The sequence below is a fragment of the Myzus persicae genome, unplaced genomic scaffold, assembly GCF_001856785.1.
Source record: "Myzus persicae strain clone G006 unplaced genomic scaffold, MPER_G0061.0, whole genome shotgun sequence".
In the NCBI taxonomy this organism is placed as follows: domain Eukaryota; kingdom Metazoa; phylum Arthropoda; class Insecta; order Hemiptera; family Aphididae; genus Myzus; species Myzus persicae.
The window spans coordinates 120,630-136,528 of record NW_019100925.1 but is presented as its reverse complement, the minus strand read 5'-3'; the positions used below and the strand labels follow the sequence as shown (position 1 = coordinate 136,528).

At 27.8% G+C, this 15,899-nt stretch overlaps 1 protein-coding gene across 2 annotated transcripts in view; it reads left to right on the top strand.

Moving 5' to 3' along the window:
• The window catches only part of LOC111026876 (transmembrane channel-like protein 3), a 57,540-nt gene that overhangs the window by 26,448 nt on the left and 15,193 nt on the right, over window positions 1–15,899 (top strand). For both annotated transcript variants that reach the window (XM_022305054.1, XM_022305055.1), the window contains exons 8-11: window positions 29–277; window positions 5,702–5,771; window positions 8,232–9,318; window positions 10,229–10,389. In XM_022305054.1, the coding sequence (XP_022160746.1) occupies window positions 29–277; window positions 5,702–5,771; window positions 8,232–9,318; window positions 10,229–10,389 (1,567 nt within the window). The remainder of the gene's footprint in view (window positions 1–28; window positions 278–5,701; window positions 5,772–8,231; window positions 9,319–10,228; window positions 10,390–15,899) is intronic.

Here is a 15,899-nt window from a genome sequence, read left to right as displayed (position 1 = left end):
TATTTTGTTTTTCTCGCCTGTTTCGCAGTTGGAAAGTGGTGGCTTTGAGGATATTTGCAAATCTGAATATGGTATGGATGCTTGGAAGTTCAGTTTATGCCGTCATTCTCGTGGTGGGCAGATCCACAGAACCAGAGGCCGAATCCACGCTATGGAGAAAATACGAAATCACAGGTGTCATGACTCTCATTGGTACGTTCTTTCCGATTGCTTTTGAAATTTTGGGAGTGTTGGAGAGTTACCACCCAAGAACAACACTCCGTGTACAATTGGCCAGGTACCTATTAATACCTATTACAATTACCAAATTCACTTCATATCTATTGATTTGAATACGAAATTTAAATCTTATCAGTGTTTGATAAAAGACAGAGTATAACTTACTCGTAATTTATTTATTGAACTATACTTTCATTCTTGTTGTAGATAAACAAAATAACTACTCATTATATTTTTTATTAATTTTAAGCACAGTACTTATTTATGTCCAGTAATATGATTGTTGTAAAATTCTTTACATATAATATATATTAGTTTTGCTTTAAAAACCCTTTAATAACAATTTTTAAAATTTTCTAAAATTATATTTGCATTATACAATTGATTAATTACATCGATGAATTTGATAGTCACATAATTTATGCAAAAGTATTGACTTTGTAAATTTAAATCAAATGTTGATATTTGAGTTTTTTTAATCATTTATATTTATCTTTGAAACATTTAATTTAGCAGTTTAAATGTTTATAATCTAGAAATAAACTCTTTCAAGCAAATGGTCACTAATGGGTGACTTTTTACTCAAGTAAACTATGTATTCTGTCTCTCTTCTCATATACTTTTTATGCTAAGCAGTATAGATTGTAAATATTTTATATAAAAAAGAAATAAATGAATACATTTTAAAATTGAATATCATATTATATTGTTTATATTATATGTACAAACACTACAAACCGAAAGATTTGATTGAATTTTGTTAAATCATTTAAATATTAGATTTATTACTAATAAAAACAATTAGTGTTAGATATATGATAAAAAATCCAATACAAGACAAGATTTAAACAAACTAAAATTATAGATAATGTTGATTAAGAACCTACTCGAATTGTATACAAATAATATTCCAAGAAATTATGCTACTCTGTGCTTCCATTTGTACGTGACTTTTCGTGGTAATAAAAAATCGGCATGGTTCAATATTGAAAGTTCGATTGAAAGAAATTTCTCCGAAGTGCCGGAACAAAATTCAATATTTTCTCAACGAAAGTATGAAAAAAATATCTACTACACACTTAAGGAAATATTTCATGCGTCACTGCACTCACCAATACTTACTATAGTATTTGTTACATGTTGTATACGGATGATTAGACGCTGGCGAATTTGTTTGAAATAAAAATCTACCCAACAATTTTACTTTGAACACAAATTGTTTTATACAAATATTTACAAAACGAGAGTGTGTTGAACTTTTGTATTATTTATATAACCTGGATAAGTGGCTTTTTACTATAATTATATGATCCTTTATGCGGTAACATAAATGTCATAATATCTATACTTCTGGAAGACTCAACAAAAACATCAAAACATGATTAAAAAGTTCAAATCTGAATGCTTCACCATCTAACATTACTTATTAGGTACCATTTATAATTGTTCCTTACTCATTGTAGTTATGTTTTCATAATTTTCTACAAAAATACTGAAAAATTACACATTTCAAGTTCAAAAATATATTTTACATATTAAGTTAGTTTGACTAAAAATAAAAAAACAACGATACATATAAAACTAGCTAAGCTCAGAAACAAATATAAATATTAAAATTCAGGAAATTGAAAAATAATAACATTTATTGTATGCTCTAACATTGTAATGTTTACATATAGTTAACTATATAAATTTAAAATAATGGTATATACCTAGGTCACAAAAATAAATACAACGGAAGTCGCTCTGCTATTATATGTTAGATTTTGAGTGCGTCTCGTTATTGAGTAGGTCACCGCAGTTTGTTTAAGCAATGGATGTGTCAAATTTGAATTCAATTAATCATTGCATAATATGAAAAACGATGCTGAGCGAAAACGGTGTGTCAATATATATTTTTAAAAATATTTTATAAAACTTTTATATTATACCTTTGGTAATTAATTTTTCTATTAGTGTTAGGTTGAACTAATTTTTGCCAAAAATTAATTTGGATTATATTATATCATGTTTATTATTTTTATTAAGTATTAATTTACGAGTCAATACTGCCATAGCTTAAAATTAATCTAAATATTTTAAAATTTCATAGTGTGTAGAAAATTATAATTTATTCATTATTAGAAAATTTCATGTTTTTAAGATTAAGTGAAGCCATAGGCACTTAACACATAAAAAAAATATAAGAAAAAACGGTTCACTCAGGTGCAGTTTATATTTTTCTCTATAATTCACTTAAAATAAACTGAAATAAAAATCCGGTAAGCAGATTTATCAAATCTATATATATCTACTCGTGTAGAGACTGTCTACACTATCTCGATATAGACAACATTACGAGTACAAATTTCTCTTAATATTTTTACAACAAAATTATAAAAATCGTAAAAGTAAACGGAATAATAAGTTTAATATTCGGAACTTCAAACGCTCATGAAAGATTAATTTGGTCTTATCTTAAATTTTAACTAGGATACTAGTTTTATATCTATCTCCTGTCAACCGTTCGTATAGGTACCACATATTATTCAATAATTACACACGTTTCATACTCGAATAAAATAATAACATGTAATTATAAATCGAATGGAATTGAATAAACAGTAATTATGATCTAAGAACAAAATTATATGCATCCTATAACAGAACTTAAAATAAAAATTATAAAAAAACCAATCCGACCCATATTGAATAGTAGGTATATTGTTTTAATATTGCTGTTGTTAGCAATAGCAAGTAGCAACTATTATACTTTTATACGATACATTGTTTTGTATTTCGAATAAAAATAATGGGAAAATGGTTTGAATGGCTGTCTCGGGATACAGTTGTGATTCTAAATTTCTAACTGCTCATTTTTGTTTTCTTACGGAGATGATCGTTCAGGGTTATTATTTAGTCGTACTTTTATCTGTACTTGTTGGATGTGCGTAGATAGTTATTTTTAATGATATTTTTATTTAGAACGGATTTTTTGTTTATAAGCAATATTTTAATTGTTACAAAATTTCCAAGGATGACCCATTGGACATTGGTTTCTCCATTCGATTTGTAAGACACATTATCTGCTTGATAAGTTGATTTACATCCAATACCAATAAGTAATTTATAATACGCCTAATTGGTAACATTTTAATTTTCAAACATACTTATTTTGGAGTAGAATTTCCACCGAAGGTGCCTACATAAAGTTTCATTACACAGGGTTATAATAAATTAAAACACTAATAAAATTATTTATCATAGTAATATCATCAAAAAAATATTTTTAATAATACACCACCTATTTAGATTTATTATTCAATAATATTGTGTTCTCATAGTATAAATTTAAAATTATTGAAGAGAATTAAATTAAATTAACCATATTGCACATGGATATTTACATAATTTGTAAATTTATATTATGGGCATTTGAAAAATAAATATAATATTAAATATTTTACATTTTAAAATATTTTTAATTAATATCTAATGAAAAAACTTTTCGAAATATTAAAAGAAAATACTCAATTAGGTAATTATATTTAACCAAATAAAGTCTGAAATTTAGTATATTTGTAGTACTGAAATAGGCCTTATATGTGCGCAGATCTTATAATTGCATGCGTAATAACAGTACTTATATATAGTTTATTATGTGGACACGTGTAAAAGAATATGTACATTGTAGTATATACTATATAGTGTACACCTATTAGCAATGTAAATTTTGATAATTGTACTGGAGCAATTCCAACAACTAACATAGTTAACGAGTGTTAAAGGTTTTTTGTATCTTATCGTTATTCACAATATCACACGATATTTGTCAAAACTATTTTCATACTGCAATTTGTTCTCAAGATAAAATATGTTTCGTTTTATTTTTTTAAATATGATATTTTTATACACGTTTATATAATTTATTAACTAAAACATGTATAAACTTCTTTTTTGTGGTAAAAAATGTTCATTTACAAATGCATTATTTCTACAGTAGCGTATGTAATGATTCAAATATTTTTATATGGAGCATAACGAATGAAAAATTCAGTCAATTCTTCTAAAAATATAGGATTATCATAAAACTCAAATTTAAATTAGAGTTTAGAAATTACAGAGATTTATACAATGTATAACTTGCACCTAGTCAAATTATATTTTCATTAATTCCAACTGAAAACCAACTATTTTTATGCTTACATATAATTCAAAATAATTAAATACAAAATAACCATTTTTGCTATAAAATGAGTTATATATTATTTAATTGAACCAAAATAATTAGTAGTTCAATCATTCTTCTTTGTGTAAATATTCTTTTTGTTTTGATTGAGATTTTATAGATTCAATTATTATTTGTATACTAAATATATGCAAAAGTAACTACTTATTAATTATTATAGATGAATTTTGATTGTTTTTGTTGTTGTTGTCAGATTCTTGTAAAGTTCTTAAGTTTATTTATGTCTTTATAAAATATATGAATATATTATGTGAACGGAAGTTCATAATTTTGAGTCATCAGAAGACGATTAGGTATACGATGTAGGAGGAAACCATAGTGTTTTAGTATTGTGTATCGTACATTTGTACGTATATATTATTTCAAGGATTGAAGACTGCAAGTGTCAGTCGTTTAGTCCATATTTTGTACGCAAGAAGGCGCATTGTCGTAGAAATACGAATTGATTTTAATGCAAATTAATGTTTTGTGAAAATGGGATTCTTTTATCATTAGTTTAAACGTAAATGCTTAATATTTATCAAAATTTGAAAAGTTTTTTCTTTTAAACTCAAATTAAAAATTAATTTTCTCAAAATTTTGTAAACTTAAAATATATTGGCTTTGCTGTTCTTAATCAAAAAAAAAAAAAAAGAAAGGGCTCGACATCCTAACTTAAAAATGTTGACTTCTTATTATACATACATGATCTATAAATTAGTAATTGGTTGGTAATAATTTGTTACCAAAAAATAAGAATTCTTTACCTAAATGACTTAATTGATACTTAAATAGTAATATTTATAGACTATATTAAATTACTGTATTAACAGATATACGGCGCATAATTAAAGTTTTAATTCAATTTTACACTAACAGCAATATTAAACCTATGGTTAAGCTAAATAATTTTGGCACGTCTTGACGGACGATTTTGAATAATATACAACGATAATAAACTCTCGCTTCATCAAAATAAACCTCAAATTGATATTGACGTACATTTTCTTGTTGTAATATGTCCCGGATTGTTATAACTTAATTAAATTCTTTCATTATGCTCTAAGCAAATTGTAACTTGTAAGGCTCATAGTATGATATGTTAGCTTTGATTTTATAGCTATAAAGTTTAATAAATCAACTGACTTAGACCCACACACACATTATATCTCTGGGCATAATGGCATGTGTAGTTACTAGTTTGGAGTGGAAAATACTCTTTGATTCAGAAAGTATGTTCTAATAAACTGATGTCTCGTTTGTTGTATGTTTTAGGATTATGGCGCTAAACTTGTTAAATCTTTACACACTGACGTTCGCATTATTTGTGAAAATCAACGACATGGTAAGTGTATATTAACCCCTTTAATGTGTTAATTATTCGTTGTCAAGTGAATTTGTATGTATGTTATATAATATACATATAGTCACGATTGAATACCATTTGCATACGGAAAATTGTCAATAGTACCCATAGGATTGCTAATATATTCAGACTGTTATTTTTTTTTAACTCTGTAAAATCGATTATAACTATGTTCTACCTACCTACCAACAACAAGAAGAAAAAAAATTTAAAAAAAAATATTATAATTTTATTACTTAATAAGATTTTCTATGTCATGCATTGATTTTTAGTACGTTTAAAGGAATATTCGACACTAAAATGCAACCTTTTCGGTAACACATTTTAATTATATCAAAAATACCACGATATAGTTTTCATTGGAACGGTTTTATTAAGAAAAGTTACAATTTTAACTATCCACGGTACAAATTCTTTATTTCATAAATATATAATTTATGTATTTTTATATTATACATTTTAAATTTTAGATTTTAGTACACAGTTAATCAGTTTTTTTATATTTAAAATGTCTTGCTATTGTATAGATAAATTTAATGGATGAATAATATTTTTTTCGAGTTCACAAATTGTGCATACTCGTATTATTATACCATAAGTTGATTTATTAATGAAACAATAATTAAATTGCTTTAAAATATACAGTAATAATAATAATAATAATAATAATAATAATAATAATAAATAATATAATATTGATATTTAGATGAGGTATAGATCAGGGAGATGGTATGAATAGCAAAACTTATAGTTTGTTGGACACCTATATTTTAATGTATAATGTATACGTAGGTGTATGTCAGTATAATTTTCTCATGCACATGGCACATGGTTGATAGTATCATTTTTTTAAAGAGCATTATACATAGTATATATTATAAATAGTACTCCAGTTGTTTAAAGTGTATGTAAAAGTGTACGTGTCTCAAACGACCAAGTGCTTTTTAGTATACATACAGAATATTCGGAATGATTAAATTTAATAATTCGTTTAACATAATAAATATCCTCTAAGGGTGTAATACCTATACGTATAATATAAAATGGGACGAATATAGTTAAATATGCTCTGTGGGGACGAGATTTAATACAGAAATAACTTAGAATTATCGAACCGTGGACATTGGTAGTATTAAAATATAATGTATTATTCTATTTGTTTCACTTTTTAATATTAGTTTATCTTTATACAATACTACAATTACTCATACATTTTTTAAGTCAAGTATAAACGTTAAGTATATAAGATCTAGTATAAATGTATCACATACCTAATATACTTATTTAAAAACAAAACATTGTTATACTTACTCACAAGTCGTAAAAAAAATTTAATACAAATTAAATATATATATTAGGATCAGGTACTATTAAGAACTAATACTTGTAATACTAAAAAGCATATGAACATTTTGTAAAAAATAAAATATTTGAATAATAAATCATTCAAATATTAAATTTGTCTTTTCTCAAACTACAGCTTTTACATAATATGGACGAACATAAATGAAACCCTTAATTAATGGTAATATAACTACAAATTTATCTATGTATTTTAATGTGAATCGGTTGTTTTTTAGTGTTCAAAGAGACTAATAATTTGAAAAACTGTTAGAAAAAAAAGTAATTTATTATAATATTGCGCGTACCTAATGAAAACATCAACATTTAGACGGAATTACAAATAAAACACATTTCGTGTAGAGTGGCAGGTTCAGTAAATATTATATGCATTGCTTTTCGCTAAAAGAGAATACCACGAAATAACAATAAACTCATATTCGCATTCGAGATCACGATTAAGGTTCAAGGAAATTTAATACTCTCTGAGTCTGGGGGCTGGAAATAATAGATTTAAAATCAATTATCTACGTTGTTATTAGTTAACATGATGACTGACGAGGAACTAAATATTTTCAAAATAATCAATAAATTATAATGATCTTTTCAACGTTTATATTAGAACAATATAAATTAGATCTGCCCTGCATAAATATTTTAATATTACATTATTACCTACAGCTGAATTAATTAATAGTTTCATGATAGTTCTATTCATAGAAAATTCTTGCTGTCCAGTATTTAAAAAAAATATGTATAATTATTTAATAAAGATTCATACAAGCCACTATTAAAAGTGGGTACAAAAATATTAAGGTTGTTAAATTGTGTATGGGATTTTAGATTATTGCTCTGTATAATATCAAAATACACGACGGAATTGTACATCCTTACAGAGTAAACTTTCCTAGCTTGTCTAATTCCAAGGAACAATTTTTTTCTTATTTGAAATTAACCTTAATAATAATAATTTAAAAAATATATATGTAAGTTATAATATTAAATCAAATATATTATATTATAAGAGTATGTATTGTACTAATTCATATTTTCATTTAAAGACAACTGCACTGTTATACTTACGTTTACGTGTTACAGACAAAGGAGCTATTAGTGTTGAAATCCAATGTATCCAATATCACGGCCACTGCGGCCACCATGGCTACCATGGCCACCACGACGTCTTTGTCGAAGACGACGTCGACTACTTCGGTATTGGTTGCGTTAGCGTTCATGAATTCCACCATGTCGAACACAACGAAACTTCAGTTGCCCGTAGCCCCTACGATCGCTACCCAACCGAATTGCTTCCGACAGGAGATAGAATGTCCGTTCTCATTTCCAGCTGTTCGAAACGTTCCAGCCGACGTGCATCCAAAGATGGTTGACAATTCCGTACCTTCATCACCACTGCAATTGATTACCACTGGGGCCGACTTGACAACGGTGGTGGATTTTGGTCACACTTCGGACTTCAGTCGAACTACAAGTATTTTCAGTGTGAATCGGAATGGCACCGGATGGACTGAAAGTACAACTGAAACGACTATCAAGACCGTCGATGATTTACGAATAACCGCTGAGGTCATATACTACGATGAGACATCTTCGTCCGAAGATACCTCCACTACCACCGAGTCTGACGTCAGGTATACGCACAGTTATGACGAGACGATGGAGAATTTGACTGTGGGTCTGGTCACAGCTGAGTCGATGACGGAGATTTCGACCATGGACCTGGTCACTGCTCAGTCAACAATTACGAGTTCAACGGACGTTTCATTCGACTTTACTTCGAACACATCCGAATTGATATCAAGTTCCACAGAAAGTACGTTAGGTGAAACTATACCGAGTGAGTCTGTAGAGTCAACGACGAGCGTGGTCACTGAATCAACGGAAAGTCTGGACGCAGTCGTGTTAATGGCGAACACGACGATTGATCAATCGACAATCACTATAGATGACAACGATGAGCCATATAGTACGATTTCGTCTGACGATCTTCAGTTTTGGCCAACGGACGAGATGAATGCGTCGTCTAAAGAGAGAAGAATCGTAAAACGGATGTCGGAAGTAATTTTCAATGGGACTCATTGCTTTCAAATAGTTTGTTCACCTCCATCACCGGTTATAAATGTAACTGAGGTGCCAAACGGTTTTCAAGGATTTAGCGAGGAATCGAGTAAATACCAAAGCGTATACTCGTATACATATATATGTGTACTGTATATATACTAGATAGCACAACGTATATGTAGTTGTGGTCGATGTCAATTTGTGCCCTGGAATTCTATAGAGACTATTACATTTCTACGAAGGACAGTAATTTAATCAAACATCTAACATATAGTTACGTTGATACGCATAATAATATATATAGTACGCAAAATGCATTATATAACGGTTGTAAATAATTCATACGAGTACGGAGTAATAATTTCAATCCACATGATCACATAAGATGTTATGATCACTAGTGAAATAAATTAAACAATTAATACACATTTTAACATTAAAAAAAAACTTAATTTAATACTTCAAGAAATGTATAATTACTATTAAAATGATTGCTTTAGTCATACTTATCTATTCAATTGAATAATTCAAAGTACCTTCCTATAATTAATAATATATACTCATAGTAAATCCTAACAAATAAATTATATCTAAAATGTTTCTAAGCTTTTTTTGAAATGCATAATACTAATACTTTAGGTGCCGGTGTCAGGATATAATGTGAGTACGAAAAGTTTTTCCTACCAAATGTCCAAATGTTTGATGATTCGCATTTCTTTCATTATACCATTATAGTATAAGTATTTTGAAAAATACTTATAATTCATTGTAATCATAATATTCATCAATCATCATCAATTTAAATCTAGGATTAAACTAATATAAATATAATCTTATCAAATACTTTACTTTTAAATACATTTTTTTAGCTATTCGATTTAAAAAAGTTGGGATATTACTAAAGTGATACATTTTGTAGCGTTGAATTGTATTTTATAACAAATGAGTTAAAAATATGTAGTCATTTAACTGCAATTTGGTTTATATAAAATAAACCCACTATGATTGTTGTATAGGCGAAGCGTATGCTGCAACAACGGAACATGAAGATGCGCCTAGAGAAGACTTATCACTTCGAGCCACTTGTTTGAATCTTCAAATCAGGCGACGATTGCGGAAGTTGTGTTGGGAGACAATGTTTGGACAAGAGTTGGTAAAACTTACAGTCATGGATTTGGTGAGCATAATTAATAATAATTGTAACAGAAATTGTTGTTTGTTAAGCCATTCCAGAATAATTCTCTAGTATGTCTGCTATGTAGTTTTTACACTAGTTGACAAAATACGAGTATGTGCGATTTCAGACAACTGAGTATTTGAACACATTCTGCTTTTTAAATATTTGAAGTTAACAAGTATACATTAAGACTTAGTTATAACTAATAAGTTTGTTTTCTACCTATATACGAACTATCGCGTGCCTAATAATTATAAATGGAATACATTTGAAAAATGTATATTTATAATACTGTAAATAAATATGAAATATAATTGTTTATTGTATATAAAAATGCCAAAAGATAACATTTAAAATCGATTTTGAATTAAGAAAAAAAAAATTTACTATTCATAAGTTCAAGTATAATTTTGATAACAATTTTAAGTGATTAGTGGTAATTTAAATAAGTGGTTGGTACATAATGCCTTTTTCACTCAGACAATTCCTAGCTTGCACTATACCTATATATATTTATCTTAAAATGATAAAATGTTATGTGCATGTTTTGTTTTACTAACTGCAATAAAAGAAAAAAATAACGCTAATACGTACTTATATTAAAAAAATCATCCTTAAGATTATCTTAGATTGTTTTATCTGTTTGACTGTTAATTTAAATCTGAGAGAAATAAGTTTTTCACTGGAGAAAAATATTTCACGGAAATTAGATTCGACTTTTTGCATTTCAGATTAGTTTTTATTTGTTTCGCCTGTCTTGTCACAAGTATCTTGCGGTTTTTTCGTTGTTTACGTATATTTCTTAAGTTACCTGTTTTCCCGTTTGATACAGTTGGCTGCACAATTTCATTAATATTTTATTCATACCCAGTTCTTGTTCATACCCCTTAAATTTAACGTTTTCCAAGCTAATAAATAATAATTAAGGGTTTGTGTGTTTAACCTTAATTTTTTTGATGTTTATAATCAATTCATATATTTAAAATCTTACTATTATGGATATTTTCTTTGTGTGAAATTGTCGAATCTTGACAAAAATAATTAGATAGCAAAGCAATTAGAACATTATAATCGTTGATAACACACTTTTTCACAATACTACTTATCATAATGATATAACTTATATAGTAGTTTTATATATGAATAAAGATTATTATTTTCCTACCATAACCAGAATACCTATTATTACAAAATTTCCAAAGTATCATCGTGTTCAATAATCATAAGTTGCACGTTTCATTGTTTCTTTTTGATAAATGTATTACATACCTAGTACATAACACTATTATTAAAAAAAAGTGTTTGGGGTATTGTATAATAATACTATATTTTGATGGTTACAAGTTAAAATACCTCTGTTCAAAAAATCCCGATCAAAGTAAATTTATAAAATAATAAATTTATCAAAAATACCTACGGTAAATTCATTTCCTGAAAAAAACCGTTTACAATAAAATGTTACTTATCAAAAATATCCATCTGTATAATATTAAAATAAAATGGGAAGGTTGAAAAATAATACATTATAATATTAACCATACAAAATATAATGATGGTCGATAGACTGATATAACTCATATAAGTATAACTTAACAAATAATTCATATTGGAACATAATATATATCTACTAGGACGTAAGTACTTAACTATTATTCATTATTCCACTCTATTATATGATAAAACAGCTATCATATAAAGACTATAAATATAATATCGATGCGAAAGAGAAACCCATCTAATAATTAATACATTAAATGATTAGATAGAGTGATTCAGAAGATCACTGATTATTTTAGAATTTTATTCTACCTATGTAATTATTGTTTAGTTGTAAGTTATGCATTTACAATCGATTTTGAACAAATAGATGCGGCCTTCCGTTTATGTGAGTGGTCATTTATACGTAGCTTTGAGTACAAAACAATTATTTAACACTCATACCACAATAATATAATATATATTTTGTATAACAATATACCTAATTATATCAGGATAATTAAAGGTATTATCCGACTACAACAAAATGGATAAGAACCTCTTTCATTCCACTAGATTTCTAAAACAACAATTTTAGTTAACCAAAAGCAGTAATTGAATTAAATTTTATTTATACGGGCTTATATTATAATACTTTAATATATAATCTTGATTTATTTAAACAACATAATATTATGAGTACCTAATTATTAAAGTTGAATCGTATTTCTGCAATGTATTTTCTTTGAAAATGTTTATAATCTATAATATATAATATATATAGCTGATAAACTAAGTTCTGACCACTTAAAACAAATTTAGCAGTGTAAATTCAAACATGAGTGCAAAACACGAATTCATAAAGGAATTGACAGTTAAGAATTACTGAAACGCATTAATGAACAGTGAACATGCAGTGTGCGGACACTCATGATTCGGAGGTTGCAAATTCAAGGCGATGGTTGCTATTAATCGTTTTAAAAATAGAGCGGCTGAAGCCATGCAACATCAACATCAATACTGTAATCAACGAAAGTATTTTTGGATTATTTGACGTGGCTTAGGTAATACCATTGTTTTAGTTGGTTGACTAAAATGTATTATCGTTGTAGAAGTTGGCATGCACGTGGTTTATCATCGTTTTTTTATCGATTTCGATGACGATGACGTCGGATAATCCTAAAATGTTTTGAAAAAATGATATTGTTAATAATAGTATATAATATGTTATAACAGCTGCGTCCATTTGTCCCTGTTCTTTTACATAGTCATATCTTTTTTTTTACAGAAAGACATTTTTGCTCAGAAATATTTTGACCGGTAACTATGCATGTGGCGCATGAAATACATTCCATATTAATAATAATAACAATATACATTACGAATTTCGATGTATATCAACCAATTTTATTAGGGTGCATCTGTCATCGTTTACAGAGTTACAGATTTGCATATATTTGATTCCAGAATGTGAATAAAGACTAATGTCCGTCAGTGTGTTATACCGAGCAAACACATATTATATGACTATTTTCAAGCTATTATAGTATATGCACAAGATATTTCATCCCGTTGTAATTAATTGTGTGGTACATATTGTGTTACGCCACGAAGAACAATAAGAATTTATATTTTAAAATATGTTACGCCCTAGTAAAACGTTTACCTGCAATACGTAGTCAATAATCTATCTATTGATATTTGATATTACATTGATAAATAATTCGTCTATAATATTTTTATTTGACTATAAGTATTAATGTAATATTATTATGACTAAAATTGTATAGTAATATTATGATCCAGTTAATTATTCAATAGAAAAAATAAGAGTACCTTCGTGTCCACGAAAACAGGGTAGGGGTACACAGCAAAAGTGAAGTTGTTGTACTCGAGTCAAATGCAATAGTTACACAGTTTTAAGTTAAACGGACTTATGATACAATAAGTTTAGTCTCATGCCCCGCTATTAGAAGAAAAAAATATGTATAGGGAACCTAGTGAGTAATATAAGTAACCGAGTTACAGATTACCCCGTTTTTGTGGACATGCGGTACATAATATAAGTAATTGCGAAGTCCTTCCTAAACGTTTAATAATCTCCCCCCTACGAAAAACCTGAAGATTTTCGAAGATCACGGTATGGACCAGAGCCTTAAGCTATTTTAACACGATTTGCGCTTAGGTGTATAATATTTATATATTATATACATAATGAATTACCTGCTTATATAGTCTTACTTATTTAAAACAAAGGTTTAATATCGAAACAGCATCAGTGTTCACAAATTTAGATTTATAATAATGTATTTGAATAATAATGTGAAGTTTCGTCAAAGAAGCCATAAATTATATGATCTTCACAATATTAATTGCACTGAAACTTATTTGAATAATTATTATTGGAGTCGAAGTTATAATAGGCAGCGCTAGCGTGTAGTAAATTGAACTATAACTAAACCATAAAATTGGATATCCATAAAGTTAACGAGTAGGTAGTGTTAAATAAGTATTTACGTCAAATCGATATTGCATATTTGTGTTCATAACTGATATTTGAGACTACATATTATGAGGGAGGTTCATACAATTTGAAAGCATATTAAGTGCGCTGTACCTACTCTAAAAATATTATATATTTAGGTTATCTAATATTGCATATTTTAATAATTTAGATGTACTACTCAGTATATTTTTTCGAAGGTAAATCAAAACCTTTTCAGTGGCCTTATTTGACCTTAGTAAAAAACGTGTTCTGGGGTCAAGCGTCAGCTGGTATCACCAGTTCCTGGACTGGTGACCACTCGGGTTCGCAAATCCTCGCCACATTTAATACACGTGGTCTAACCAACCGTATCCTCCCCCATAGTTAAAAATCTACTAAATAACCTTTAGGTCATAGATTTCGAAACCTTAACTCAATAAAAACAATTTTCATACAATTTTTTTTTTTATTTTTTTTATTTGAATTAAGCCTTGGCAACTATGGCCATTGGCAACAAAGAGTTTAACTCTAAATTTTTTACATAATATATGTTACATATTAAATATTATTGATAAGGCTGGATTTAAAAATAAAAGTTATCATGTGTTTTATGTTGTCCGGGTGGAGGGCTTCTGACAGAATGTTTGAGATGCCTGATTCTCGTCTATCCGTTTCGTATGAAAGGCATTCAGTTAAGATGTGTTTGATTGAGAAAGGAGTACCGCAGCTGGCACATAGGGGTGGGTTTTCATACAATTGTTATTAGATTAAAAAGTTATTTTAAATCTAATCTTACAAAATATAAATGATTTTGAATTTAATACTATGAGATTTTAAATATATACAATAGTTTTATTTTGAATCTTTTATACTTCTATTGATTAAGCAATATGAGGCCCTTTGTACCTACTAGATTTGATTATTATGACGTCACGCTGCAAGTATGAATATTATGTTTCTAATTATAGATTGGACGTACTAACTCCTAAATATTGTAATTATGAAGTACCTATGTATATGAAGTGTATTATGTATCGTAAATTAACGTTTATGATAACATAAATGAAATTTATAAAATTATATTATGAGGAACTGATTACATATTTAATAGCTAGATAGCATTGATATAAGATCTATAAAACTACATTAGGGACCGAGAAATACTGTACGACTGAAGAATTTATAGATTTTTTAAGCTTAAAATTATGAGTAAATTTACGGGGTCGGTTAGAATAAAGTTTCAGATAAGCTGTGCGTACCATACATATCACACGTGACCTGGGTGGGATGAAACGACACGAGATAGTGAAATGACGAAACCTTAACATTTGGACATGTATCAGCAGGATTTATAGTTTCTAAACAAAATATTGTTAACTCCGTTGGTTTATTTTGAAAAGCGTGAAATGCATACTGAGATAATAAAATAATAATAATAATAATAATAAATACAACTGTACAACTGCTGAGGGATAAATTTTATTATAAATGACGTAGGTACATATCAAACATACTAGATAAGCTGATTATAATTTTATAGTATGCGTGC